Raw genomic sequence first — 27,465 nt, 5'->3', positions numbered from 1 at the left:
TTTTCAGACTTGTATAGACAGCTGTGCACAGGATGGAATTACTGAAAGCTGGTGCTGCCAGAAAACAGATCCAGATCGGAGTGAAACTTGGAGGTAGGCAGGATCGCCCTGTTTAACATAGACTGCTACAAATCTATTCTAGAGCATAGATTCATATCAAATCTGTTTGGAAAAGGAACTCCAAATACAACAGCAGACTGTCATGCACCAAACCTGCTTTTTACATGAATGCTATTGGATGAAGATTTGGGCCACGGTGTCAAAGCTGTTTCTTTGTGCCCAATGAGTAGGAGACAGATTTCAGCAAAAAATAATGTAGTTTTCCCAATTAACTGTGCATATCTCCATGTTGCTACTGTCAGATCTTGATGCTTCTGAGGAATAATTTACTACTCAGCCAGTCGCAGAAAGACCCTCCAGTCTTGCAGGTCATAACTGAGGCTGTCCTGATTCATGGAGACATGGGGATCTAAACCTTGCTTCCCAACAAAGACTGATGTATGGAAATTGCACAAATGTTTGCTATTCATCAAAGTTGATTGTGTTAGTGGTTAGTACTGGGACTGCGATGCTGAGGACCCAGGTTTGAATCCCGGCCCTGGGTCACTGTCCGTGTGGAGTTTGCACATTCTCCCCATGTCTGCGTGGGTTTCTCTCCCACAACCCAAAGATGTGCATGTTAGATGGATTGGCCATGCTAGATTGCCCCTTAATTGGAAAAAAATATATAATTGGGTACTCTAAATTTTTTTTTTTTTTAAAGTTGGTTGTGTTAACTTTGCATTGCCTAAGGGGCGGCACAGTGGTTAGCATTGCTGCCTCACGGCACCGAGGTCCCATGTTTGCGTGGGCTTTGCCCCCACAACCCAAAGATGTGCAGGGTAGGTGGATTGACCACGCTAAATTGGCACTTAATTGTAAAAAATGAATTGGGTACTCTAAAAACTTTGCATGCCCACGTTCCATTTCTTTGCTTAACACTTTAGATAGTGTATTTCCCTATGGAAAAAATGAACACTGTGGGGCGGCACGGTGGCGCAGTGGTTAGCACTGCTGCCTCACGGCGCTGAGGACCCAGGTTCGATCCTGGCCCCAGGTCACTGTCCGTGTGGAGCTTCCGCATTCTCCCCGTGTCTGCATGGGTCTCACCCATAACCCAAATGTGTGCAGGGTAGGTGAATTCGCTACGTGAAATTGCCCCTTAATTGGGGAAAAAAGAATTGGGTACTCTAAATGTTTTTAAAATGAACACTGCAAAATCCAACATTAGTATGTTATGTCAGTGCACTGGGACTTGCTACATCAGCAAGAACGTTTAGGAAAGTAAGAGGAGGACGTGACCTGTAAAAGTGGCCTTTGTTATGGTTGGAATAGCAAGGTAGAAATACTCTACCTCAAGAACTGGATTATGCTACTATGGCAACTATGAGAATTAAGTGAATTTGGGCAGTGCGTTTGATGTGAGGTTATGCATATTTGAGTTGCATGTTTTAATGGATTGTAGCTGAAATCGCAGCGGCTTTGCAGAATTGAGAAGTCTGCTTGTGGCAGATGCATAAAATTGAAGATTTTTAATTACTGATCAACTGAATGAAGTTTGATTTGAATCAAAAGTTTCCTCTTGATTTGAATGACTGGTGAACATTACAATACAGCGTTTTCAAAGTGCAAACCATTTTTTCCAGCCTTAATTATAAGGATCTTTGTTGGGTGCCTATTGGGAGTAACCTTGGTTGTTCAATTCATTTATTTATTTATTTTTAAATTTAGAGTACCCAATTCATTTTGTCCAATTAAGGGGCAATTTAGCATGGCTAATCCACCTACCCCGCACATCTTTTTGGTTGTGGGGGCGAAACCCACGCAAACACGGGAAGAATGTGCAAACTCCACACTGACAGCGACCCAGAGCCGGGATCGAACCTGGGACCTTGGCTCCGTGAGGCAACAGGGCTAACCCACTGGGCCACCGTGCTGCCCGTTCAATTCATTTATGACTCATGTATGGTACCTTGTTCATTTGATCACTTTGAGATCTCCATGGGATTTGAAGGATGGATGTCTATGTTGCAACATTAGCAAGCTAATTTTAGGAAGACTTGTAGACATGCACCAGCCACCTTGGATGTAGAGAACATTTACTTCTCATTGAATGAACATTATATTCTTTTGTCTCTGTTCCACCAAGTACTACAAATTAATATTTGCAATTTCCAGTATTTTGTGTTAAATTTTTGGAGCCCTTGGGAGAAGCTTGGTAGCTGTGTTTTGTTTTAAAGATGCACTTGCAATAAGGACGAAACATATTCAAAAATGTCATTAAAATCATGTTTGCCACATCAGCTGCCCCATTAGCAAGCAGCTAATGCACTATATTGTTACAGTGGTGACCTATGGGCCTTTCTATTACCTTCTATCGATTTCTAAATTCAGTATTCTACATTTATACTGAAATGCTGCTAATGGGATATAGATCAATAGCATGCAAACACAGTCTACGGTCATTTTATCTTTGCATCCATTTAAGAGCTCCTTTGTGCAGCCTCCATATCTATGAATATATCAACCCAGATTTCATTTCTCTCTCTTTGTCCTCTTCTGCTGCAGGTTGCTCGGCGCTGGGGCATCCAGAAAAACCGGCCTGCGATGAACTACGACAAATTGAGCCGCTCACTTCGCTATTACTATGAAAAGGGGATCATGCAAAAGGTGAGAAAGAGATCAAATTTTTTTCAAAATTCATAGCACCCCCACAGTATCAAAACCTTCCATCCTATAATGCCTTTGTTAAAGTAGTAGCATATGTGATATCTGCTCATTTACTATCCAAGCAGCCCAGTCCTAAATATCCAACTCTACATATTTTAATCCTACTATAATTTAATGTATTAAAGTGGAATTTTGTCTTCTAAGTATAAAATGTTGGGATGTGTCAATCCTTCGAAATTGCAAGGGTTCACACATTGATTTGCAGTTGTGTTAATGTAAATGATGTCCATCTAATGTGTCCTGCCCTTTGGTTACCCGTTTGAACACTTGCATTGAGTCTTAACTCTTACCCTGCATTTTGTTTTCTATTTCAACATATAATTATAACTTAAAACCAGTTCTTTAGTCTGAAATACTACAGTCGATTGAGAAATGTAAACTGGTTTTTCTGCTCTAACTAGGTTGCAGGAGAAAGGTACGTCTACAAGTTTGTGTGTGACCCTGAGGCACTTTTCTCCATGGCCTTCCCAGACAATCAACGCCCCTTCCTGAAAACTGAAATCGACTGTCACATTAACAAGGAGGACACTGTCCCTCTCACGCATTTTGATGATAACGCGGCCTACTTGTTGGAGATGGATCAGTGCAACAACCTCCAGTATCCAGAGGGCTTTGCATATTGACTTAATCACAGCAGCCCATGTGACTGACCGAATGCATCACTGTCCAGCTGGGGAAAAAAAGCATCTTTTGTGGTACTGTTGCACTCAGCTGTTAAGAATCCTGCTCTTCAGAACATTCAGGAGCCTAAAAGTTGTACAGTAGTGTCACACTACTGAAGAAGCTGCCATGTGCCTCACTGACGATGCACTAACAAGTGTGACTTAATATGGCTAAGTCCTCCACTTTGATAGTTGTGGGGTAGGGGGGAAAGCCCAACTACTAGGCTGTGTTATTATCAGAAATGCGTTCAGGTGTGGCATTTGTGATTGTTCAGTGTGGCATTCACAGAGCTTGGATAGACCGTGTGACTGTAGCGTTTGTAATGACAATCTGCTTTGCATTGAACACAGTTATTTCAGCTGCCTTTCTGATGTTAAAGGGCTTCAACTTGCACAATCCCACAGTTGTATAATGGATCAGACTCAAAAAGAAAACAGTATGCACTATAGCATGTAGATCAGCCCCCTGGATTGGATACAAACTGGTGCTGTATTAAAGTAGCTAAAGATAAAAATCCTATCTACCCGAGACTTCAATACAGTGCAGCTTGTTGTTTATTTTGTGTGGTTTTTTTTAAAAAAGCTTAACTGTTTTAACCCTTTAAACTGAAGTTCTTTGACATCTGGCACCATTATTTTTCCTGACTCCTTTTCTAAACAACACTTGTATATGTAGCAGTTTTAAAATATTTTATTTCCATTCTTTCTTAAATGGATGAAGAGCTTTATTCAGGTTTACCACTGCCATTCAGTTACTTTTTCCCCTTCTCTTCCGCCCCACCCTTCCTATTTTGTTACTTAATCTTTCTACAAAAGAAAAGGCTGGAATCAATTCTTTGATAACTCAATCTCGCTTTAGGGAAGGTAGTTCTATTCAGTACCATTTGTATAGTCGTTCCCATAAGTAGCTCTAATGAGGTAATACTTGTAACACTATCTTTGGAAGGGGAGGATGGGAGTTCAGGAAAGGGAAGCAGTCGACAGGTATTTTTCAAAATAATTTCAATAAAGTGTATTAAATTTGTACTGGTTTTTTTGTCTTTATATTTAAGGCAAAATCCTTTTGTTAATGGCACTGCACTCGAGAGTATAAAGTTCCAATATTTTGGTGGTAATGTTACAGCTTTAATCAGGGGGTTAGGGCCTTTACTGTGTAACACAGTTAATTCTGCTGCAGGTTTTACATGCCTGCTTCAAGCTTTGCACCGAACACCTTTTACAATTTAATGTTTGGAAAACTAAATATAGGTATGACTGTTTCTGCACATTGTATCTTGCAATGACACATTGCAATTGTATAATTACAACATATTCACACTCTTTTCAGTTCTTTATATTTTATGTATGAAGTCCCCAGGGTTTATATTATTGGAAACAAAATTATTTTTACACCAGATCTCAATTGTATTTTATTTTAGCAATTCAATTTTGTTTTTGCTTCTACTTTTAAATCAAGTGCTGCAAAAGTCCATTTTAATGACTATTAGACGCATTCATTGAGAATTCACAACTTTACTTTTCAAAACGTGTTGTGCATTTAAGGGATACCTGTACACCAAATAAATGTTTCATCTCTAATGTGTACAATAAAGTTTTTTTTTTTGTTCTTTTTGCCTCGCACTCGATTGTACTTTGTCAAATGTTGGGATGAGGGGGTGGTGTTTACGTTCTGTTTCAGATTATTTTTTTTCCCCAATTAAGGGGCAATTTAATGTGGCCAATCCACCTACCCTGCACCTCTTTGGGTTGTGGGGGTGAAACCCACACAGACACGAGGAGAATGTGCAAACTCCACACGGACAGTGACCCGGGGCTGAACCCGGGTCCTCGGAGCCGTGAGGCAGCAGTGCTAACCACTAAATTTAAGGAGGAAGAAGGTTGATTTTTGATCAGTGCTTTCTAGAGACATGTGTTAACCAGTGTCACAGTAGTATGCTGGAGTTCCCCTCAACTCCACCCAGTATAGGTTTACCCACAAGTCCTTGGGTACATGCAGCGGTGCTGCAAATTTTCAAGGAAACCATTTTAGGAATGCACGACAGATAAGATGGGTTTGGATTGGTTTTGCATAAATGCCAAATAACGTTGATAAGCTGCCTGCCACAAATTGCCATTTGCATTATATACTGGTAGCATCTGAGACCTGGCTCAAAGGGGAGGATGGGTAACAACTGTAAAATACAGTTGTATTGTGCCTTTTTTTTTTTTTGTTGCCACTGAGCCCCATTTTGATTTCAAATTGACACCCACAGCATACACACTTCTGCTGAGGGTTGTACTGGCCACCATCTTAGGTGGCGTGTTAGCCTGGGTGGAGGGAGCATGTGCAGAAAATATGCAGATTAGGCAGACCATGATTTTGATTACTGTCAATTAGTCAGTAATGTTTTGATACCAGGGTTGCCATATTTGAACTCCATGCTCTGCAAATTCACTCTTAAACTTAAGTTGAATATGAATTCACCAGATGGAAAGACCTCCCACCTGTGCTATTTAACAGGATCATTGTCTACTTTCAAATGAGTTGATTTATTTTCAAATGGCTTTTCCCAAGTATGTACAAGCATGTGGCAATTTGTATTATTTGAAGTTTCTGAATTCTACAGGGGTCATGCAGCAGTTGCAGAATGACTTGGTCCTGACTTCAAGGGTCCTGCACCACACAGCTGCAGACAGACATGGGTTCAGTAGTTTGTATTCTTGTTGAATGAAGGAATGGGAGATAGAGATATCTAGTGAGGGAATTAGAGTGTAGGATCTTGACAGCTGAAGGCACTATCACCAATGGTGAGGCAAAGCGACTTTGGGTCACTGAAGAAGCCAGGATTGCAGAAATAGAGTTCTCGGAGGAATGTAGATTTGGAGAAGATTAGAGAGGATCCTGGGCAGTCGTGTGGATTTGAACATGAGGATGAGAAGACCCACCTGTGATCTATACTCATGAAGTGTACACTGAGAAGCCCAAAGATTGGTTATGTGGATTGGCCATGCTAACGTGCCCCTTAGTGTCCAAAGATGATAAGATGGAAGTTAGGTGGGGATATGGGGGATGGGCCTAGGTAAAGTGCTCTTTCAGATGGTCGGTGCAGACCCTATGGGCTCAATGGTTCTGCACTGTAGGAATTCTATGATTCTAAGAGGGAAACTACACTGATGCAAAACAGTCCCTTCTAAAGCATTTTGAAACCAACTTGTGAAATGCAGTAAGCAAAAGCAGTAACCAAAACCCACAAAGAAATCGCTATATGATCTACTTTGTGATGTTAGTTGAGAAAGAAATGTTAGCTAGGACACTTGCTGCTCTTTGATTGTGTTTTTTTTACATTTAGCTGGGCAAGTAGAATGTACAACCTTTTGAGTCCGAGTACTAACAACTGACCTAGTCTGGGGTTTGCCACGAAAACCCAGTGGTACTCCTGTGCAAATTAACAATCCCCAAACTTAGGCTCTCAACAACCTGTACACCAGGCTTGGATAGCTAGGGTGTGTTCATACAGAAATGAATCTACTTTTTCTTGGTAAGTAGATGAAAATATGGATTTCTGTATCATTTGATTTGGAGGATGTTAAGTCTGATGGGTTTACTGCATGTGTCAGTCACCTGGAGGACAAAAATAAATCCCTGCAGGCACTTCTAGTTGGTTCCTACTATTTAATCTTCAACAACTGATAAACATAAGATTTTCTCCTTGTTCCTAATGACTGGATTAAATGATTCACCTGAGTGTTCCTATTTATAACATCGCGTAAGCTGTAAATAGTGTCTTAAATTTCCATGTGGGTTCTCCAATTGATGATGAGCAGAAAATGGTATTTAAAAAATGGCAAATTCAATCTGCTAAATCAGCTGAATTCAACTCTGGGTGTGAGTGAGATATTATAATTGGCCTCCGTGTCCTTGGCCTTAGAAAGGGAAAAATTAAGCCAAGTATGCTATCCAATATGTCCTTGAAGAATAGAATGTGTGATATCTTGGTGAGATCAGCTTTGAGCACCTTCCCCCCCCCCCCCAAAAAAAAATAACCGACTTTTCATTCACTCTCTAAAGCTTACGAAATGTATAACTATATGGGTCAGGTATCAACGCACGCCTGTGGAGCGGTCCTCTCACCTTTGCAAATAAAATTAATTGAAAAGTTTCTGATTTTTATTATTAATCTGCTATCTATGGCAATGAGAGACACCAGTCAAACGTGCGATAAAATGGAAGATTGGAAGAATCTCTCCAGTCACTGTGCCTGTTCCATTTATTTATCAACATCCCTTTGGCAGACGTCTCAATGAACTAGAAGTAATATTGATTAACCTTTGACCCTGGACATATCTTAAACCCACTAACAGAAACATTAAGATTTGCCTTCCAATTTTTACTAATAACTGATGCACAATGTATCTGATTGATTTTATAGAGCTAAAGCCGCTATAAATGGATGTCACTTTGTTGTAACTATCTTCCTGATGTAAAGATTATTAAAATGCTAAATGAAAACAGCAAATTAGGTGTGTTTAATCTGCTGTTGACCAGAAGCAATAGCATAGTTTTGTTCAGTCTTAATGACTCAAATTGATAAATGTGTTACCCCATCCAGAACTCTGGAATCACACATCTTAGATATGTGCTACCTGGGCAGCATCAAACATTTTACATGTTATAAAGTAGTAAGCACAAATACATTGAAAATTTCAAGCATTAAGAAGATATTGGGGGTGGTTTTCTGGCCGTGTTGTACCCGTTGCAAATTCCGCTATGTCAGGAGATTTCCAGGAGAGGTCTGAAACGGGATTTGCTCCAGGTGTCAAAACAGTTTTCAATGTTCCAAGGCCCTCCCTGCAGATGTAGTCAGGTTCGTGCCTAGAGAGGGCATGAATCTGATTATCATTTATTAAAATAGCTTTACATATTAAAAATTAGCTCAACGCCAAGTCTTCTGGGTACATGCAATGCCCCCATCCACTAGTGTGTCATGGCGCCAGTGGAATCCCTACTGACCTACTCCTGCTCCTAGTTCTTATGTTCTTATGGGTTATGGTGTTTGGGCCGGAAAGTGGAGCTGAGTCCACAAAAGATCAGCCATGATTTCATTGAATGGCGGAGCAGGCTCGAGGGGCCAGATGGCCTACTCCTGCTCCTAGTTCTTATGTTCTTATGACCTCTGTAATGTTCTTGTTGGATGGCCTGATACAAGACCTAGTGGTCAGTCGGTGAATTACAACACAAACATGATATCACTGCAGTCTACACAAACCGAGAGCAGACGTGATGACCACACTGGGGGGTCTCGAGAGGAGGTTGATACTGGCAATCCTTTACGAGGGGATTGGTGCAGGTGGTCCTTGTGGGAGGGTGGTCTTTAACTTCTTTTTGAGATTGGACCACCCTTTAAAAAAGGTACCCCGATCTTTCTTAAGCTGTACCTGGACGTGTTTAGGCCCCCGGCCCTCACAATATTGGTGCGAAACATGCCCCACCCCCTTCAAAAAATGGAGAAACGTGGGAGGACCTTGTCATGAAACCTGTCTTTACCAGGGGTGAAACATGCCAGTTTTCTAACTGAACCTGACATAATATATAATCTTTATTATTGTCACAAGTCGGCTTACATTAACACTGCAATGAAGTTAATGTGAAAAGTCCCTAGTCGCCACATTCAATGTGAATGCGCCTGTTCGGGTACACCGAGGGAGAATTCAGAATGTCCAAATCACCTAACAAGCATGTCTTTCGGAACTTCTGGGAGGAAACTGGAGCACCCTGAGGAAACCCACGCAGACAAGGGGAGAACATGCAGACTCCGCACAGACCGTGACCAAGCCGGGAATCAAACCTGGGACCCTGGTGCTGTGCTACCGTGCCGCTGTTTTTTTGGGGGTGCATACCGCCCATTAGTGCTGTCAAGTGATTTTTAAACAAAAACAATTATTTTGAACTGTTTTGTCTTTAAAACATACTCACATGAGATTGCTTCTTTTACTTTTTGCTGGACTAGCTAATTGTTTTTTGTTAATAAATTTAGAGTACCCAATTATTTTTTTTCCAATTAAGGGGCAATTTAGTATGGATGATCCACCGAACCTGCACATCTTTGAGTTGTGGGGGTGAAACCCACGCAGACATGGGGAGAATGTGCAAACTCCACACACACAGTGACCCGGGGCTGGGATCGAACCTGGTCCTCAGTGCCGTAGTCCCAGTGCTCACCACTGCACCACGTGCCACCCTTACTAGCTAATTGTTTTAATCAAGTCAACCATTAGATTAGCTTATAATGGCAAATGTCACAAGGCCATTGGAGTTGGAGGGTCAGGCGCAATGGCATCATCATTAAGATTCTCACTTTCCTCATGTGGTTGTCTAATGAGAAGAGCTCACATTGAAGCATTCCAAATTCTGAAGGGCTTGGCAGGGCAGATATTGAAAGATTGTTTTCCCTGATTGTGGAATCTCGATCACAGAGCACAGTCTCAGGATTCGGAACCAGTCATTTAAGACTGAGATGAGAAATTTATTTTCTCAAAGGGTTGTGAATCTTTGGAATTCTCTTCCCCAGGTGGTAGTGGATGTTTCATCAAAGAATACATTGAAGGCTGAGATAGTCAGACTTTTGGTCATTCAGGGAATCGAGGGATATGGGCATCAGTGGGAAAGTGGAGCTGAAGCCAAAGGTCAGTCATGATCATACTGAATGACCGAACAGGTTCAGTGGGCCGTATGTTCTACTTCTACTCCTATGACTTCTATTCTTATGTTCAAATTCCTGAGTGGCTCAGCTCAAAACATGGAAAGGGGATGAAAAAATATCAGTCCATTTATCATCTTCATGCTTTGTATGAGTGACATCAGGGGTTATCTGGAGCCAATATGATCGTATCACTGATGATATGTTTTTAGTGAGTAATAATATTATATGTTTGGGTTTTAACCCCAAATATGCTCTATTTTTTTTTTCCGTGGGCTCAGATCACCCACATGAACAGGCCATGACTCGCTGTGAACCAACTTTTACCTTCCAATATGTAAGCAATTCTAGCCAACCCAGGGATCAGACTGACAACTCACTGCTGTCTTTTGACTCTGGTTATATCACATGTTCTAATGTAATTGAATAAATCCTTTGACTAGACCCAGAGGCAGGCTTACACTTTTGGAGCCCCCACATTTTCCCTCTTTGCGGGGGCCCAACATCACACTCCATCCCCTGGTGACGTGGTGGTCTAACCCCAATGATATATGGTATGTTGGCTTTCATTGCGAGAGGTTTTGAGTATAGAAGCAGGGATGTGTTGCTGCAATTGTACAGTGCCTTGGTGAGGACACACCTGGAGTATTGTGTGCAGTTTTGGTCTCCTTTTCTGAGGAAGGATGTTCTTGCTCTCGAGGAAGTGCAGCGCAGGTTTACCAGGCTGATTCCGGGGATGGCGGGACTAACGTATGAGGAGAGATTGTCCAGGTTAGGATTGTTCTCGTTGGAGTTCAGAAGAATGAGGGGGGGGGATCTCATAGAGACGTATGAAATTCTATCAGGACTAGATAGGGTGGATGCAGGGAGGATGTTCCCATTGATGGGTGTGTCCAGAACCAGGGGTCACAGTCTGAGGATTTGGGGTAGACCATTTCAGACAGAGATGAGGAGACATTTCTTCATCCAAAGCGTTGTGAGCCTATTTACCACAGGAAGTAGTTTAGGCTAAAACATTGAATACATTCAAGAGGTGGCTAGATATGGCATTTGAGGCGAATGGGATCAAGGGTTATGGGGAGAAAGCAGGATTAGGCTATTGAGTTGGACAATCAGCCATGATCGTGATGAATGGTGGAGCAATGTCGAAGGGCCGAATGGCCTCCTCCTGCTCCTATCTTCTATGTTTCTATGTCGAGCCCTGCCTTGAATGCCCTCCTGACCTCACCCACCCTCAGCTCACACAATGCAAGGCACAGAAACCCCAAATCACTGCTTGAAGACTGCTCCGGTGCTCTTTAACTTATGTCAACAACAAGCCTGTGCTAATTGATAAATCGAAATCCAAACCTACCTGTTGTCAGCATGACGATGGAAATGGTCAATATTGCGATCTCTTGTCTTGAGGCGAGCAAACATGAACTGGCTGATGAGCAATGGGAGGGAGAAATCAGCCAATGGTATGACTGCAGCACAGCAGACTACTGCATGACAAAATGAGCCAGTGCAGGAGCAAATACTCCAATGAATTGGAGAGTCTAGTCAAAGTCGAATATCATTGGCTTTGCTGGCAACTATCATTCTTTAAGTCCAGAAGAGTAAGAAGAGACTTTCTGAAAGCAGTAAAGAACGACTGGGATTGGCGGTTATTCACCGGTTATAACTGTCTGCTTGTGGCCACCAGCCGTTATATCAGACCAGCATATGTTCTCGCTTGAAGAACAGAATTTAGACTGGAGAACATGGTTGAGGGACAGATTTTTTTAGATTTTCTTGCTTCATCAGTTGTTTGTGATCAATGGCAACTTAGATGGCTTTTCTTCTGCACTTTTTCTTAAGTTCACAAAACCATCAATCATATCATAATAATAAGAATAATCTTTATTGTCACAAGTAGGCTTACATTAACACTCCAATGAAGTTACTGTGAAAAGCCCCTAGACGCCACATTCCAGCGTCTGATCAGGGACACAGAAGGAGAATTCAGAATGTCCAAATTACCTAACAGCAAGTCTTTCGGGACTTGTGGGAGGAAACTGGAGCACCCGGAGGAAACCCCGCAGACACAGAGAGCACGTGCAGACTCCACACAGGCAGTGGCCCAAGCCGGGAATTGAACCTGGGATCCTGGAGCTTTGAAGAATCAGTGCTAATCACTGTGCTCCCGTGCCGCCCATATCATAGGTAATTGTCAGTATTGCTGAACTTGTCAAATGTTCCTGACTCACAGATAATTATTCACTCTTTTCAATACAGAGAAAGAACATTCACTGGAAACATTTGTGATAGATCTTGTTAAAAAGATTTTCAGAATGGCTTCTGCATTTGGAAAGGCTGTTTGCAAACTATCATGTACAAATTAGCTGGTGATCTTGAAGCACAGAGCTCATTGTTGATGAAATGAATGAATTGTTTCACTTCATCTTCAAAAGGATTTATGTCTATGCCCTCCTGATAAAATTCAATTAAGACCATAAGACATAGGAGCAGAATTAGGCCATTCAGCCCATTCCCATTCTCCTGCCTTCTCCCCATAACCCCTGATCTCCATATTAATCAACAAATCTCGTTATTAATCAAGAAACCAGATTTTTGCTTTAGGTGCTGTTACCTACAGGGCTACAGATCAAGAGCTGGAAGGTGGAATTAGGAGAATAGTTCTTTCTTAGAACATAAGAACCAGGAGCAGGAGTAAGCAATTTAGCCTCTCGAGCCTGCTCCACCCTTCAATACGATCATGGCTAATCTCATCATGACCTCATCTCCAACATCCTGTCTGTTCTTCGTAATCCTTCAACCCATTACTCATTAAAAATCTGTCTAACTCCAATTTACTCAATGTCCCAGCATCCACCATATTCTGGAGTAGCGAATTGCACAGATCCATGACCCTTTGGGAGAAGTAGTTTCCCCTCATCTCTGTTTTAAATTTGCCACCTCTTATCCTGAGATTATGACCTCTCATTCAAGAATGCCCCACAACAGGAAGCATCCACTCCACATCTGCTTTATCCATACCTTTTATCATCCAATATACCCCAATTTGATCTCCCTTCATTCTTCTAAACTCTAGAGAGTATAGGCCTAAAGTGCTCAACCTGACTTCAGAAGTCGAACACCTCATCTCTGGAATCAATCCAGTGAACCTCCTCTGAACTGCCTCCAATGCGACGACAACTTTCCTCAAATTTTTCCCTCACTTCAGCAGCAGCAGAACAATGAGCTTGAACAGTACCTTGTAGTAGTTCCATTCCCATTTCCGAGTCGACATCTTGTTCAAGATTTTCAGGAGATGTATTGTCTCTGCAAATCAGCAGGTTGAAGTCACCAGACAAGTCACCAAAAGACTTTAGTACATGTTGTTGTTGAAGATGAATGTGCAGTTTGGGCACTGCTCAATACTTCGAACCTTTTAAAGTAAGTGTCAAACTGTCTTTTTGACCAGCTTCATCCTCTTAATAATCATAGAATCATAGAATTTATAATGCAGAAGGAGGCCATTCAGCCATCGAGTCTGCACCGGCCTCGGAAAGAGCAGCCCACTTAGGCCCACCCCATCCCCGTAACCTAGTAACCCCACCTAACCTTTTTCGACGCTGAGGATAATTTATCATGGCCAATCCACCTAACCTGCACATCTTTGAACTGTGGGAGGAAACCGGAGCACCCAGAGGAAACCCACAGAGACACGAGGAGAACGTGCAGACTCCGCACAGACAATAAGCCAAGCCGGGAATCGAACCTGGGACACTGGAGCTGTGAAGCAACTGTGCTAACCACTGTGCTACCATAATACTAATTTTTATTAGTGTCAGACGTGCGTGTACATTAACACTGCAATGAAGTTACTGTGAAAAGCCTCGAGTCGCCACATTCGAGCACCTGTTTGTGTACACATGGGAGAATTCAGCATGTCCAAGTTATATAACAAACATGTCTTTCAGGGGACAGCACGGTGGCGCAGTGGGTAGCACTGCTGCCTCATGGCGCTGAGGTCCCAGGTTCGATCCCAGCTCTGGGCCACTGTCTGTGTGGAGTTTGCACATTCTCCACGTGTTTGCATGGGTTTCACCCCTAGAACCCAAAGATGTGCAGGCTAGGTGGATTGGCTACGCCAAATTGACCCTTAATTGGAAAAAAAAATCGGCTACTCTAAAATTTAGGGAAAAAAACCACGTCTTTTGGGATTTGTGCGAGGAAACCGGAGCACCCGGAAAAAACCCACACAGACACGGGGAGAACGTGCAGACTCTGCACAGACAGTGACCCAAGCCGGGAATCGAGCCTGGGATCCTGGCACTGTTAAGCGACAATGCTAACCGCTGTGCTATCATGCCGCCTGTTACCTCACCCTCAAGCTCCTGTGTTTTTTACTGGCAGATTCAAGGTGTCTCCTCAAATTGACTGGGAATAATCTGTCTTGATTACAATGGTTCACAATAAGTCTTCAGAATGTTCTGTCGAGTGAAGCCTCCTGAAGCAAAGGAAGGTGATTGTCTAAGTTGCTTAAAAGCAGTGATGAATTAAACAAACCTGAGTTAGTAGGGGGGTAGTCTTTGGAAACAGTGAAAAGAATTGGTGTGAGTCATCGAGGATTACAACATGGAAACAGGCCCTTCGGCCCAACTTGTCCATGCTGCCCAGTTTTTACCACTAAGCTAGTCCCAATTGCTCGCATTTGGCGCATATCCCTCTATACCCATCTTACCCATATACCACAACCTCTGGCAGCTCATTCCAGATACTCACCACTCTATGTATGACAAAACTGCCCCTCGGGACCCTTTTGTGTCTCTCCCCTCTTACCGTAAACCTATGCCCTCTAGTTTTAGACTCCCCAACATTTGGGAGAAGATGTTGACTATCTACCTTCTCTATGCCCCTCATTATTTTATAGACTTCAATAAGATCACCCCCAAGCCTCCTACGCTCCAGGGAAAAAGTCCCAGTCTATCCAGCCTCCCCTTATAACTCAAACCATCAAGTCCCGGTAGCATCCTAGTAAATATTTTCTGCACTCTTTCTAGTTTAATAATATCCTTTTATAATAGGGTGACCAGAAATGTACACAGTATTCCAAGTGTGGCCTTACAACTTGTACAACTTCAGCAAGACATCCCGCCTCCTGTATTCCATGTTCTGACCAATGAAACCAAGCATGCCGAGTGCCTTCTTCACCATCATGTCCACCTGTGACTCCACGTTCAAGGCGCTATGAACCTGTACTCCTAGATCTCTTTGTTCTATAACTCTCTCCAACACCCTGCCATTTACTGAGTAGGTCCTGCCCGATTCTATCTTCCAAAATGCATCACCTCACATTTATCTAAATTAAACTCCATCTGCCATTCATCGGCCCACTGGCTAAATTGATCAAGATCTTGTTGCAATCCTAGATAACCTTCCCTGTTCATTATGCCACCAATCTTGGTGTCATCTGAAAACATACTAAACATGCTTCCTAAATTCTCATCCAAATCATTAATATAAAGAACAAATAATGGAGGACCCAGCATTGATACCTGAGTCACACCACTGGTCACAAGCCTCCAATTTGAAAAACAACCCTCTACAAACACCCTTTGTCTTCTGTCGTCCAGCCAATTTTGTATCCAGTTGGCTACCTCAACTTGGATCCCGTGAGATTTAACCTAATGCAACAACTTACCATGCGGTACCTTGTCAAAGGCCTTGCTAAAGTCCATGTAGACAACGTCGACTGCACTGCCCTCATTACCTTCTTGGTTACCCCTTCAAAAAACTCAATCAAATTCGTGAGACAAGAGGCGGGATTCTCCAATCCCACGGCAGAGTGTCCACGCCGTCGGGCCGCTCCCACGACTAATTCTGGCCCCTCCAGGGGGCCAGCACGGCGCTGGAGCAGTTCGTGCCGCTCCAGCTGCAGATCCCGGCGTGAACTGTGCGCTGCAAGATCCGCGCATGCGCAGTTGCGCCAGCGCCAACAAGGACATGCGCAGTGGCACCGGCGCCAACGCGCGCATGTGCAGTGGCCTCCTTCAACGCGCCGGCCCCGACGCAACATGGCGCAGGACTACTGGGGCCGGCGCCAAGGAAAGGAGGCCCCAGCCAAGAGGCTGGCCCGCCGTCGGTGGGCCCCGATCGCGAGCCAGGCCACATCGTAGGTCCCCCAAGGATCAGACCTCCCCCCCCCGCCAAAGATCGCCACCCGACCCTTACACGCCGAGGTCCCGCCGGCCCAGAACAGGTTAGAACGGCGCCGGCGGGACTCGGCTCTTTTCTTACGGCTGCTCAGCCCATCCGAATCGGTGTGCCGGCCATGTAGAGTGGCCCGCGACCGGCGCCATGCCAACCACGCCGGCGCCAATGGCACCGATTCTCCGCTCTGCGTTTCAAAGGATCCACTTGATTCCAGCTGCCTGGAATCCCTCCGACAGGGCATCAGGCAGCCCACCCAGGGAAAAGCCCACTGTAGCCCGTAAGGGGTTGGGGCACTAGATGTGGGCTGTGGAGTGTACCCCTGGCAAGGTCAGTGCTCGCCGATGGTACCTCTGGCAGTAGAGACGGGAGCCAGGGCCAGAGGCCCCCACGGTTCCGGCCACTGATGGAACCAGGGGTGCGGAGAAAAGGGGGGAGGGGACAAATGGGGGGCAGAGCTAGCAGTGCCAACTGGGAGCACTACGTAGCCCTTTAGAACATGTTGGGTATGGGAGTATGCACCATGCTAACATGTTGGCCATTCACCCCCTGCAGACAATGGATTTGGAATACAACCAGCAATGGTGGCCTTCCTCCCAGTCACCGCAGCCCTGGGGGTGCCCTGCAGCTGTACGAGCTGGAGCGGTCGAGGAGGAGGAAACTGCAGCGGTAGAGCGAGCAGGAGTCGAGTGTGCCGCAGAGGGACAGGAGGCAGCCAGTGAGGATGGAGACCCAGCCGTCCAAAAGGCCGAGGAGGAGATGCAAAGGAGGTGCTACATGAAGCCTCGTGTGTACCGACCGTGCTTGTCATTCGAGGACCTGCTGGGCCGAGCATGCCGTTGAAGACTCCGGCTGAGCAGGGGGACATTGCGGCACATCTGCTGGATCATGGCGCACCTGGCACCGTGGGAGAATGGGGGAGGGCATCCTCTCCCGGTGACCATCAAGATGACGGCCGCCCTGAACATTTATGCCATGGGGTCCTTCCTTCTGAGTGGGGACCTGTCCGGGATCTCACAGAGCTTGGTGCACAGGTGAATCCATGCCATCACGGAGGCCCTATATGCCCAGTCAGCACAATACATTAATTTCAATGTGGACGAGGCCCACCAGGAACCCCGGGCTGTGGATTTCGCAGCCATTGCCGACATGCCCCAAGTCCAGGGGGTGATCGACGGGATGCATGTCCCCCTATGAGCATCTGGAGATGACAGGCCGCTCTCCCCAAACAGAAAGAGTTTCCTCGATGAACATGCAGCTGATATGTGAACATCAGCTGTGCGTCATACACGTCTACACCCGATACCCGGGCAGTGTGCACGATGCCTTCATCCTGGCACACTCGACAATTTCTGACAGGTTTGAGACTCCCGCCCCCCGGCTGGGGGGCTGGCTCTTGGGAGACTGGTTTTATCCACTGCGGTCATGGCTATTGACACCTATCCGAAGGCCACAGACCGACAAGGAGACCCGCTACAACAATGTCAATGCAGAGATCAGGGGCGTGATCGAGCGGTACTTCAGCCTCTTGAAGATGCAGTTCAGGTGCCAAGACCGCTCTGGAGGGGCCCTCCAAAATGAGGCTGAGCGGGCGCCCACATTGCGGAGGCCTGCTGTGTCCGCCACAACATCGTGCAGCAGAGGGGCGATGTGTTGGAGGAGGAGGAGGACTGCCAGGCCTCATTCGATGAGGAGGATGTGGGGGAGGGCGAGGATGGGCAGGACATGGTGCCCAGGCAGGCTCCGGAGGCAGCACGCCATGTGCACCTGGGCCAACACGCACGGGGCGTTCTGACTGCCTCCAGGTTCACCGACTGGGGGGTGGGGGACAAGCCAGGGGCACTGCACCCCACCTCCCCAACCTTGCCTGCAAACCCCTCTGTGATACATACCTGTCCACTACGGGGTGTGGGCCCTGGGTTGGCAGTAGCACTGGGTCTGGTCCCTGGGATGGAGGATGATGGTAACCCGCTCTGCAATGATCTCTGATGCTCCGCATCATTTGACAATGTCTGACTCCTGCCCATGGTAGCACTTTCCACCGTCTACCTGGGTGATCCCTGCATGCGAGCTGGCCATTCCATCACACAGTCCCATTGAATCCCTGCGGAAGATGGAGGGGGGAGAGGGTGGGGAGCCCAGCCCACCCACAAAATCCGCCCATCCCCCCCCCCCCTCCCCACCGCCCCCCTCCCCACCGCACCCCCTCCCTTGCCAGCCCACCCTTCACACCCATCTGGCAGAGCACCGAGACAGGTTATAACAGTGTGAATAGGTCTTTAATGTGAACAAAAATACAGATATGTGCCCTAGACCTTATAACTAAATTGCACCCTGCACCTGTGCCAACTGAACTGGTGTCTACGTTTCTAGCCTTATGTGCCCTAACACTATGTCTACGTAAGACCCTACAGCAGGAGTTAAGGAGGCCTGCTGTGATTCCTGACCTGGGACCTGAGTCCCCATCGGCAGCCGTCTTCTGGGGTGACCTGCTGCTCCGGTGTCTCAGGTGGGGTGGTGCCACCCTGTTCTGCCCACTGCCCACCAGATGCACCAACGACAGGAGGGAGAGAATCCGAGGTGCTGTGGTGTTCCGGCACCTTCCCTACGGGAGTCGCTGGTATGGGCCGCATCACCTCCTCCTCCCTGGGGTTGCCCGATGGCCCCCGGGCTACTCTATGGGATGGGGGTGCATGTGGAGCTAACCCCTCACATTGACGGTGACCGGGTGTCCTCCCCCATACTCCCGCGGTGTCAGTTGTGCCATGATCTGGCAGATAAGTCGCACTGTCTTCCTGCTCAGCCAGAGCATGGCTCACTGGATTATGAGTCCAGCAACAATATCACTACACCACCGCTTCCCATTTATCTCCAGTAGCATAAAACAATTTGCATATTTACATGAATTCTGACAATGAACATGGAAAACAAAAATATTCACTAATGAAGCAATGACTCGGGGCGGCATGGTGGCGCAGTGATTAGCACTGCTGCCTACGGTGCTGAAGACCCGGGTTCAATCCTGGTGCCGGGCCACTGCCTGTGTGGAGATTGCACATTTTCCCCATGTCTGGGTGGGTTTCACCCCCACAACCCAAAGATGTGCAGGTTAGGTGGATTGGTCACACTAAATTGCCCCTTAATTGGAAAAAAAAGAATTGGGTCCTCTAAATTTATTATTTAAAAAAATGAAGCAATGACTCATTAAAGTGGATAAGGTCATAAAGTTTTGAAGATTTGAAGATGTGCACCTGTCTTTATGTTTGGAGGTCAGAAGCTTCTATCTGTTTCATTCCCTAGCTGCAGTAATGCAGGTGCCATAATAAGCTACAAGTGATGTACTGGCTGGATACAGAGTCCATAAATGGATTTATCAACAGAGCAGTTATTAATGGGTATCTCCACTGAATATCTCTCCTGTTCCATTTTGTTACAGATGCAAACTTCTCTGGTTTTAACTAAATTCAAAACAGGCTTCTACTTGTAACCTTGATTCATTTGTTCTAAAGTCAAGCAGGACCATGCTAACCAAATGTGATTTAAAAAGGATTAAACCTGTTGCCTATTAACAGCAAGTGACAGGAATAGACTGTGCTAGGTGTACATTGAACCATCTAGAACAGTGAGCATTTCAAAGAACCCAGGTGACCTATGAGCCAGATTTGTCTTGCTAACATCTTTTGGTTCAGGACCTCTCTATGGATGACCTGTAAACTATCTTCAACAATAATAAAACACTTGGTAAAGTCCAAAGATCATTTTTGCATTATAGTTAAGATATGATTATACTCACTTTCAGGCACATGACACCAGCGCAAAGCAGATGTCTAAGACATAACATTGCACACAGTATATGTTTGCCCGTGCTTGCAGTCTCCCAACCACAACATTGATTGATTGATTGATATTTATTGTCACATGTACCGAAGTACAGTGAAAAGTATTTTTCTGCGGCCAAGGGAACCGAGACAGTACGTATATAGTGGACAAAAGAATAATTGACAGAGTACATTGACAGTGGTTCATCAACAAATAGTAATTGGTTACAGCGCGGACAAGGCCAAACAAGAGCAGCATAGGGTGTTGTGAATAGTGTTCTTACAGGGAATAGATCAGTCCGAGGGAGATTCGTTGAGGAGTCTAGTAGCTGTGGGAAAGAAGCTGTTCCTATGTCTGGATGTGCGGGTCTTCAGACTTCAGTATCTTCTGCCTGATGGAAGGGTCTGGAAGGAGGCAAAGCCTGGCTGTGAGGGGTCTCTGACAATGCTGTCTGCCTTTCTGAGGCAGTGGGAGGTGTATGGAGAATCAATGGGAGGTGGCAAGTTTGTGTGATGCGTTGGGCTGAGTTCACCACACTCCGCAGTTTATTGCGATCTTGGGCCGAGCAGATGTCATACCAAGCTGTGATGCAGTCGGATAGGATGCTCTGTATGGCACGTCTGTAGAAGTTTGTGAGAGTCAATGCAGACATGCCGAATTTCTTTAGCTTCCGTAGGAAGTAGAGACATTGTTGGGCTTTCTTGACTGTTGCATCAACGTGAGTGGACCAGGACGAACTGTTGGTGATGGTGGCCCCCAGGAACTTAAAGCTATCGACCATCTCCACTTTGGAGCCATTGATGCAGACGGGGGGAGGGGGGGTGCCATGCTACGCTTCCTGATATCAATCACTCTGGCTCACAGATACCACCAATAGTGTATCTACTATGATAGACCTGGATTACACTGTAAGACTGACATAGATTTAAATTGTGTCAGAGCACACCTAAACATTTCTTCAGCGCTATGTTGTATTGTTTTATTTTAAAATCAATTATCTTTAAGAATTAAATATAGTTTTACTTTACAATTATTTTCTGGGGACCATATATTTTCTTTTTTTTCCCTGGGGTTTCTGGGGCAGGGGGAGGAGCGGGACCATATATTTTCTTTCTGAGGGGGTGGGGGGGAGAGGAGCTGGGGGTGGGTGGGGGGGAGAGGAGCGGGACCATATATTTTCAATGCGCTGAATCACTCTCGTCATCCACACTAATTACCCAGGTGATGAAAAACAATTGTGTGTACATTGTTGTGATCAAAGAGCATTCTGGATAAAATGTGCAATCTAAACTGGTCTGAAGAGAAATTATGAAGTCCAAAGATGAATGACCTACAAAACAATCAACTGTGTCCCATGTTCTCCTGTATATTTTCCATGTTATACATCTAAGTCGTTCGCTAATTTTCTTAAAGTGGAGAGCCGTGATGGCTCCGAACTACCAATTGCCCACATTGCTGGCCTGATACCCAGTTGCCGTTCTGACCCTCACCACCTGATCAGCCACACTCTGCCTCCATAACTCCTAGCACCCCCCCAACAGCATGATCATGATCCCTGGTCCTCACAACGGCCGAACACGATTGTTGCATTGTAATCTATCGCAATGAGTGATGAGACCTACTTATTAACCAAGGAGCCTAAGGCCTCATCATTCTAATACATGGTGTTCACCCTGCAAACCTCTGAACAATATTGTTGTCCTTCAATTTATGCAAGACAATGGTTATGTCATGGTTGGAATATTGTGTTGGACACTGCACTAGAGAACAATAAATGATCTCATCCATTAAAATAGGCTCAAACATTAGAAATAGATTATATTATTAAGAAGTAGCTCCTTGAATATCAGTAAGGAAGACAAGCAATAGGGAAATTAAATGAAAGTCAAAGTTAAATAAGGTAATTTAGTAAACAAAGTAAGATAAGCTTAGAGAGCAGAGCAGGGGAGAAAAAAGAGCGCAAGAAAGGGCGAGTTGGAGAACAGAGCTGGGAGGATAAAGGAACACGAGAAAGAGCGAAACTGAGAACCGAGTGGAAGTTTGGAGCTCCTGAGGTTGTCAGGATTCAAAAGTGACTCAGGGCAAGTGGAGGCAGCTGATTGGGTAAGTACGGTCTGGTATGTATTTACAACTTCTGTCGCTCACAGTTTGTAAAGTTTATATTTTGTAATCTATGGTTTGTCAAAGATACATTCTCTAGTAACGAGGAGCAGGGATGAGGGGTCCAAAAGTACTTGATATTATTTGGTTTTAGGATCTTCTAAAAATGTTTAATTTAAATGAGTAAGTCATGGCTGGAGAGCGCAAAGCCTTGGTGTGCTCCTTCTGCTCTATGTGGGAAGCCTGAAACATTTCCACTGCCCAGGGAAAGCATGGGTGCAGGAAGTGCCTCCAGCTGCAACTCGTGGAAACCTGGGTTTTGGAGCTGAAACAGCAGTTGGGGACACAGTGGAGCATCTGCGAGGTGGAAAGCATTGTGGATAGCACATATAGAGAGGTAGTCACACTGCAGGAAGGGAATGGGTAGCAACCAGGCAGAGCAAGGGACTAGGCAAGCAGTGCAGGAATCTCCTGTGGCCCTTCCCCTGCACATTATATACACCACTTTTTATATTGTTGGGGGGAATGACCTCTCAGGAGAAAGCAGCAACAGCCAAATTTGTTGCACCATGGTTGTCTCTGCTGTATAGGAGAGGAGCAAAAAGTGTGGGATTGTAATAGTTATATGGGATTCACTTGTAAGGAAAAAGGATAAGAATTTCTATGGCTGTAAATGAGACTCCAGAATGGTATGTCACCTCCCCAGTGCTAGGATCAAGAAGGGGCCAGTAGCCGTGGTACATATTGGTACAAATGACATAAGTCAAAAAAGGGATGATATCCTAAAAGCAGAAGATAGGGAGTTAGGAAGAAAGTTGAGAAGTCGGACCTCAAAGGTAGTGAGCTGAGGGTTACTACCAGTGCCATCTGCTAGTCAGAGTGCAAATAGCAGGATATATTAGATGAATACAAGGCTGAAGAGATGGTGTGAGGGGTAGGGTTTCAGATTCCTGGGATTGGGGTTGGTTGTGGGGTAGGTAAGACCAGTACAAACTGGACAGATTACACCTCGGCAGGACCGGGACTGATGTCCTGGGGGAGCATTTACTAGAGTGGTTGGGGAGGATTTAAATTAAAATGGCAGGGGGATGGACCCCAATGCAAGGAGTTGGGGGTTGGGCGAGGGGTGGAATCATGGACAAGAACAAAAGACAGAAAGAGAAATAAGAGAAATGATAGGCAGAGAAACCAAGGGACAGAATCAAACAGAGCTATTCAGAAAAATAGTGGCAACGGGACAAATAAGTTAAAAAGGCAAACCTTAAGGTTTTATGCCTTTATGCGTGGAGCATTCGCAATAAAGTGGATGGATTAATTGCGCAAATAGATGTAAACGGGAACGATATAGTCAGAATTACAGAGACATGGCTGCAGGGTGACCAAGGATGGGAACTGAACATTCAGGAGTATTCAGTATTTAAGAAGGACAGACAAAAAGGAAAAGACGGTGGGATTGCATTGCTGGTTAAAAATGAAATTGACGCAATAGTGAGGATGGTTATTAGCTCAATGATGTGGAATCTGTATGGGAAGAGCTGCGAAACACCAAGGGGCAAAAAATGTTACTGGAGATTGTATTAGACCTCCAAATTGTAGTGGTAATGTTGGGAATGGCATTAAACAGTAAATTAAAAGAAGCATGCGATAAAGGAACATCTGTAATTATGGGTGACTTGACTCTGCATATAGATTGGGCAAATCAAATTAGTAACAAAACTGTAGAGGAGACGGTCCTGGGGTTATACTCAGGGAATCCGGTAGTAATAGCTTTGTTGCGAATTTGGAGGCAGTTTCACCAGCACTTTGGGTTGGGGGCAGGGTCAAGGGAAATGCCGAATAGGAGGAACCATAGATTTGAGCCAGGGAAGTGGGATGGAAATTTTCAGAGATGGGAGGAGAAAGGAATTAGGACATTAAAAGATTAGTTTCTTGGGGTCGGTTTGCAGGATTGAAGGAGCTGGGAGCGAAGTATGGGCTGGAGCAGGGGGAAATATTTAGATACATGCAGGTTCGTGATTTTGCCAGAAAGGAGATACAGAGCCTCCCAGTAGAACCGTCTTTCACATTGCCGGAGGAGGTGCTGACGACAGGGCACTGGAGAAGGGGGTAGTATCGACGGTTTACAGGGCTATTTTGGAAGAGGAGAAAGCGCCACTGGAAGGGATCAAGGCAAAGTGGGAGGGAGAGTTGGGAGAGGGTATGGAGGAGGGGTTCTGGTGTGAGGTGTTCCTGAGAGTGAACACCTCCACCTCATGTGCAAGGTTGGGGCTGATACAGCTGAAGGTGGTGTATAAAGCACACCTCACGAGGGCGAGGATGAGCCGGCTCTTTGAGGTGGTAGACGATGTGTGCGAACATTGCGGGAGGTTGGGGGGGAGGGGTGCGCAAACCACGCTCATATGTTTTGGTTCTGTCCAAATTGGAGGATTACTGGAAGGAGGTTTTTCGGGTAACCTCTAAAGTGGGGCATGTGAAACTGGACCCGGGCCCTCGGGAGGCTATATTCGGGGTGTCGGACAAGCTGGGGTTGGAAATAGGTGCGGAAGCAGATGTTGTAGCCTTCGCCCCATTGATCGCCCGAAGGCAGATCCTGTTAGGGGGAGCGTAGGTGTTAATGGTGACTATGGGTGATTCCTGATTCATTTTTGTCATTTGTTTATGTCAACATGTGGGCTAATGTTTGGGGGTTTGGTGGGAGGATGGGATCGTTGTTATTGATATGAGGATTGACATTGCATTCGTTACTGATTATTGTTTATTGTTGGGTGTAAATTTGGGAGAAAATGTGAAAAATGAGGAGAATAAAAATATTAAAAACCGTAGAGGAGGAATTCCTGAAGAGTATATAGGGTGGTTTTCTGGACCAATGCATTGAGGAACCAAACAGAGAACAGGCCATCCTAAACTGGGCATTATGCAATGTGCAAGGGTCCTTCCTGTTTCTTCCCTTATTTCCCCTATCTTTTATTTTGCCGTTATCATTTTGATTCATGGGTGATTAATGGACATGTATCTTTAAGTCAAGCAGCAGAGAGAAGGAGGAATTTAGAAGTTACAGGAGAGAACACTCGCTTGTCTCTGTTAATTTGAACAGGAGCTTCAGACGTTTCAGCACCAGAGAGAGAGATGGGGTGGGACTCAGTTTGATTGATTGGCTGGTGGCCAATGAAGTGGCCAAAAGGCCATACTCTGCCTGTTAACAGGTGGTGATTAGATCGTAGCCCAGTGGAATGCATCTCAGAGACCTGAGGGAGCAGTTGGGTCCCAGGCACAGAAAGGCAAGGACCTGCTTTCTCTCCCTGTCCAGAGAAGCTGTGATTGTATTCCTGAAGCTGCAGAGACCTGAATAAATTAAACTACAGGAAAACCTTTACAGCTGCAAGTAAATACCAGAATCATCCCCCTCCCTTTCTAGAAAGACTGTGAGTGCTGCATTCCTGAAACGACAGAGGCCTGAATGAACCTACAGTAAAAACCTTGAACTGAAACAATGTCTGACGAGGAATAAGGTGCTGGAAACACCCATTTGAAACAAAGACTCTTTTTTTCTTTTACTTATGTTTTTTTACCCCCTTTCTTTCCCTCTGTGTTTGTCTATTTTGTGTGTGTGTTGTGGGTGGGGAGCATGTTAAAGTGGGGAATTAGGAATTAGATAATAGTAGCCAATTGTTTTGCTGCATATTCCATTATAGTTCTTGTTATAAATAAACAGTATTTGCGCTTAAACTTACAAACCTGGTGACTGTAATTATTGGGCAGACAAGGGTCAAAGGCTTCGGACATTTTTCTGAGAATTATTGGTTAATTCATTTGTGTTGTGACTCCAGGTCAAGTGGGGCTGGAATTGACCACTCTGTAGCCCAGTATGTCATAACAAATGACAAAGGAATAATTGGCATTCGAATTGTGCAAGGCCCCTTGGGGTGAATCTAAATAAAGGGAACTATGATAGTATGAGATGTGAGTTGGCTATGATAGATTGGGGAGTTACTTAAAGGGATGACACTGGGTTGGCAATGGAAAATATTCAAAGAGCGCATGGGTGAACTGCAACAATTGGCCATTCCCGTCTGGAGCAAAAATAAAACGGGAAGGTGGCCACACCATGGCTTACAAGAGAAATTTGAGATAGTATTAGATCCACGGAAGAGGCATACAAATTAGCCGGAAAAAACAGCAGTACTGAGGATTGTGATTTGGCTAAGGAGGACAAAGGGATTGATTAAGATGGAGAAAATAGACTACAGTGGGGAACATAAAGCTGATTGTAAAAGCTTCTGTAGGTATGCAAAGAGCAAACGATTGATGAAGACACATGTAGGTCCTTACAAAAACAGGGGAATAAAGAAATGTCTGACCATATAAATGCACACTTTGATCTGTCTTCACAAAGGAGGAATGTACCAGAAATGAAATGAAATGAAAATCGTTCATTGTCACAAGTAAGCTTCAAATGAAGTTACTGTGAAAAGCCCCTAGTCGCCACATTCCAGCACCTGTTTGGGGAGGCTGTTATGGGAATTGAACCATGCTGCTGGCCTGCCTTGGTCTGCTTTCAAAGCCAGTGATTTAGCCCTGTGCTAAACAGCCCCTCGAGCTGTTGGGGAATGTTGGGGAACTAGGGGTTTGGTGTGAAGGAGGAACTGAAGGAAATTAGTATGAGTAGGAAAATGGTGTTGGGGAAGTTGATGTGATTGAAGGCTGATAAATCCCTAGAGCCTGATTATCTACATCCCAGAGAACTTAAGGAAGTGACCCTAGAAATGGTGGATGCATTGGCGGACACCTTCAAAGATTCTATAGACTCTGGAACAGTTCCGACAGATTGAAAGGTAGCTAATGTAACTCCATTATTTAAAAAGAGAAGTGGAGACAAAATAGGGAATTATAGACCAATCAGTTGGACGTTTGTAGTGGGGAAAATGCTAGAATCCATTCAAAAAAATTAATAGCAGAGTACTCTGAAAACAATGGCAGGATCAGACAGAGTCAACATGGATATAAGAAAGGGTAATCATGCTTTTCAAATCAACTGGAATTCTTCGAGGATAAGTTAATGAGGGGGAGCCAGTGGAGGTGGTTTATTTGGACTTTCAAAAGGCTTTTGACTAAGTCCCACATAAGAGACTAGCATGTAAAATTAAAGTGCATGGGATTAAAGCGGTAGTGTATTGAGATGGTTGGCAGACAGGAAAAAAGGAGTAGGAATAAACAGATTGTTTTTCAAATGGCAGGTAGTGACTAGAAGGGTACCACAAAGT

General features: G+C 45.0%; 1 protein-coding gene across 2 annotated transcripts in view; it reads left to right on the top strand.

Moving 5' to 3' along the window:
* The window catches only part of LOC140393272 (ETS translocation variant 5-like), a 35,853-nt gene extending 30,815 nt beyond the window's left edge, over window positions 1–5,038 (top strand). For both annotated transcript variants that reach the window (XM_072479568.1, XM_072479575.1), the window contains exons 12-13: window positions 2,608–2,709; window positions 3,171–5,038. In XM_072479568.1, coding sequence (XP_072335669.1) covers window positions 2,608–2,709; window positions 3,171–3,392 — 324 coding nt within the window. In that variant the 3' untranslated portion in view covers window positions 3,393–5,038. The remainder of the gene's footprint in view (window positions 1–2,607; window positions 2,710–3,170) is intronic.
* The last annotated feature ends 22,427 nt before the right edge of the window (window positions 5,039–27,465 follow it).

Source organism: Scyliorhinus torazame, chromosome 2 (genome assembly GCF_047496885.1).
Source record: "Scyliorhinus torazame isolate Kashiwa2021f chromosome 2, sScyTor2.1, whole genome shotgun sequence".
Lineage (NCBI taxonomy): Eukaryota > Metazoa > Chordata > Chondrichthyes > Carcharhiniformes > Scyliorhinidae > Scyliorhinus > Scyliorhinus torazame.
The sequence above is the reverse complement of the archived record's forward strand: the minus strand, read 5'-3'. Positions and strand labels throughout refer to the sequence as shown.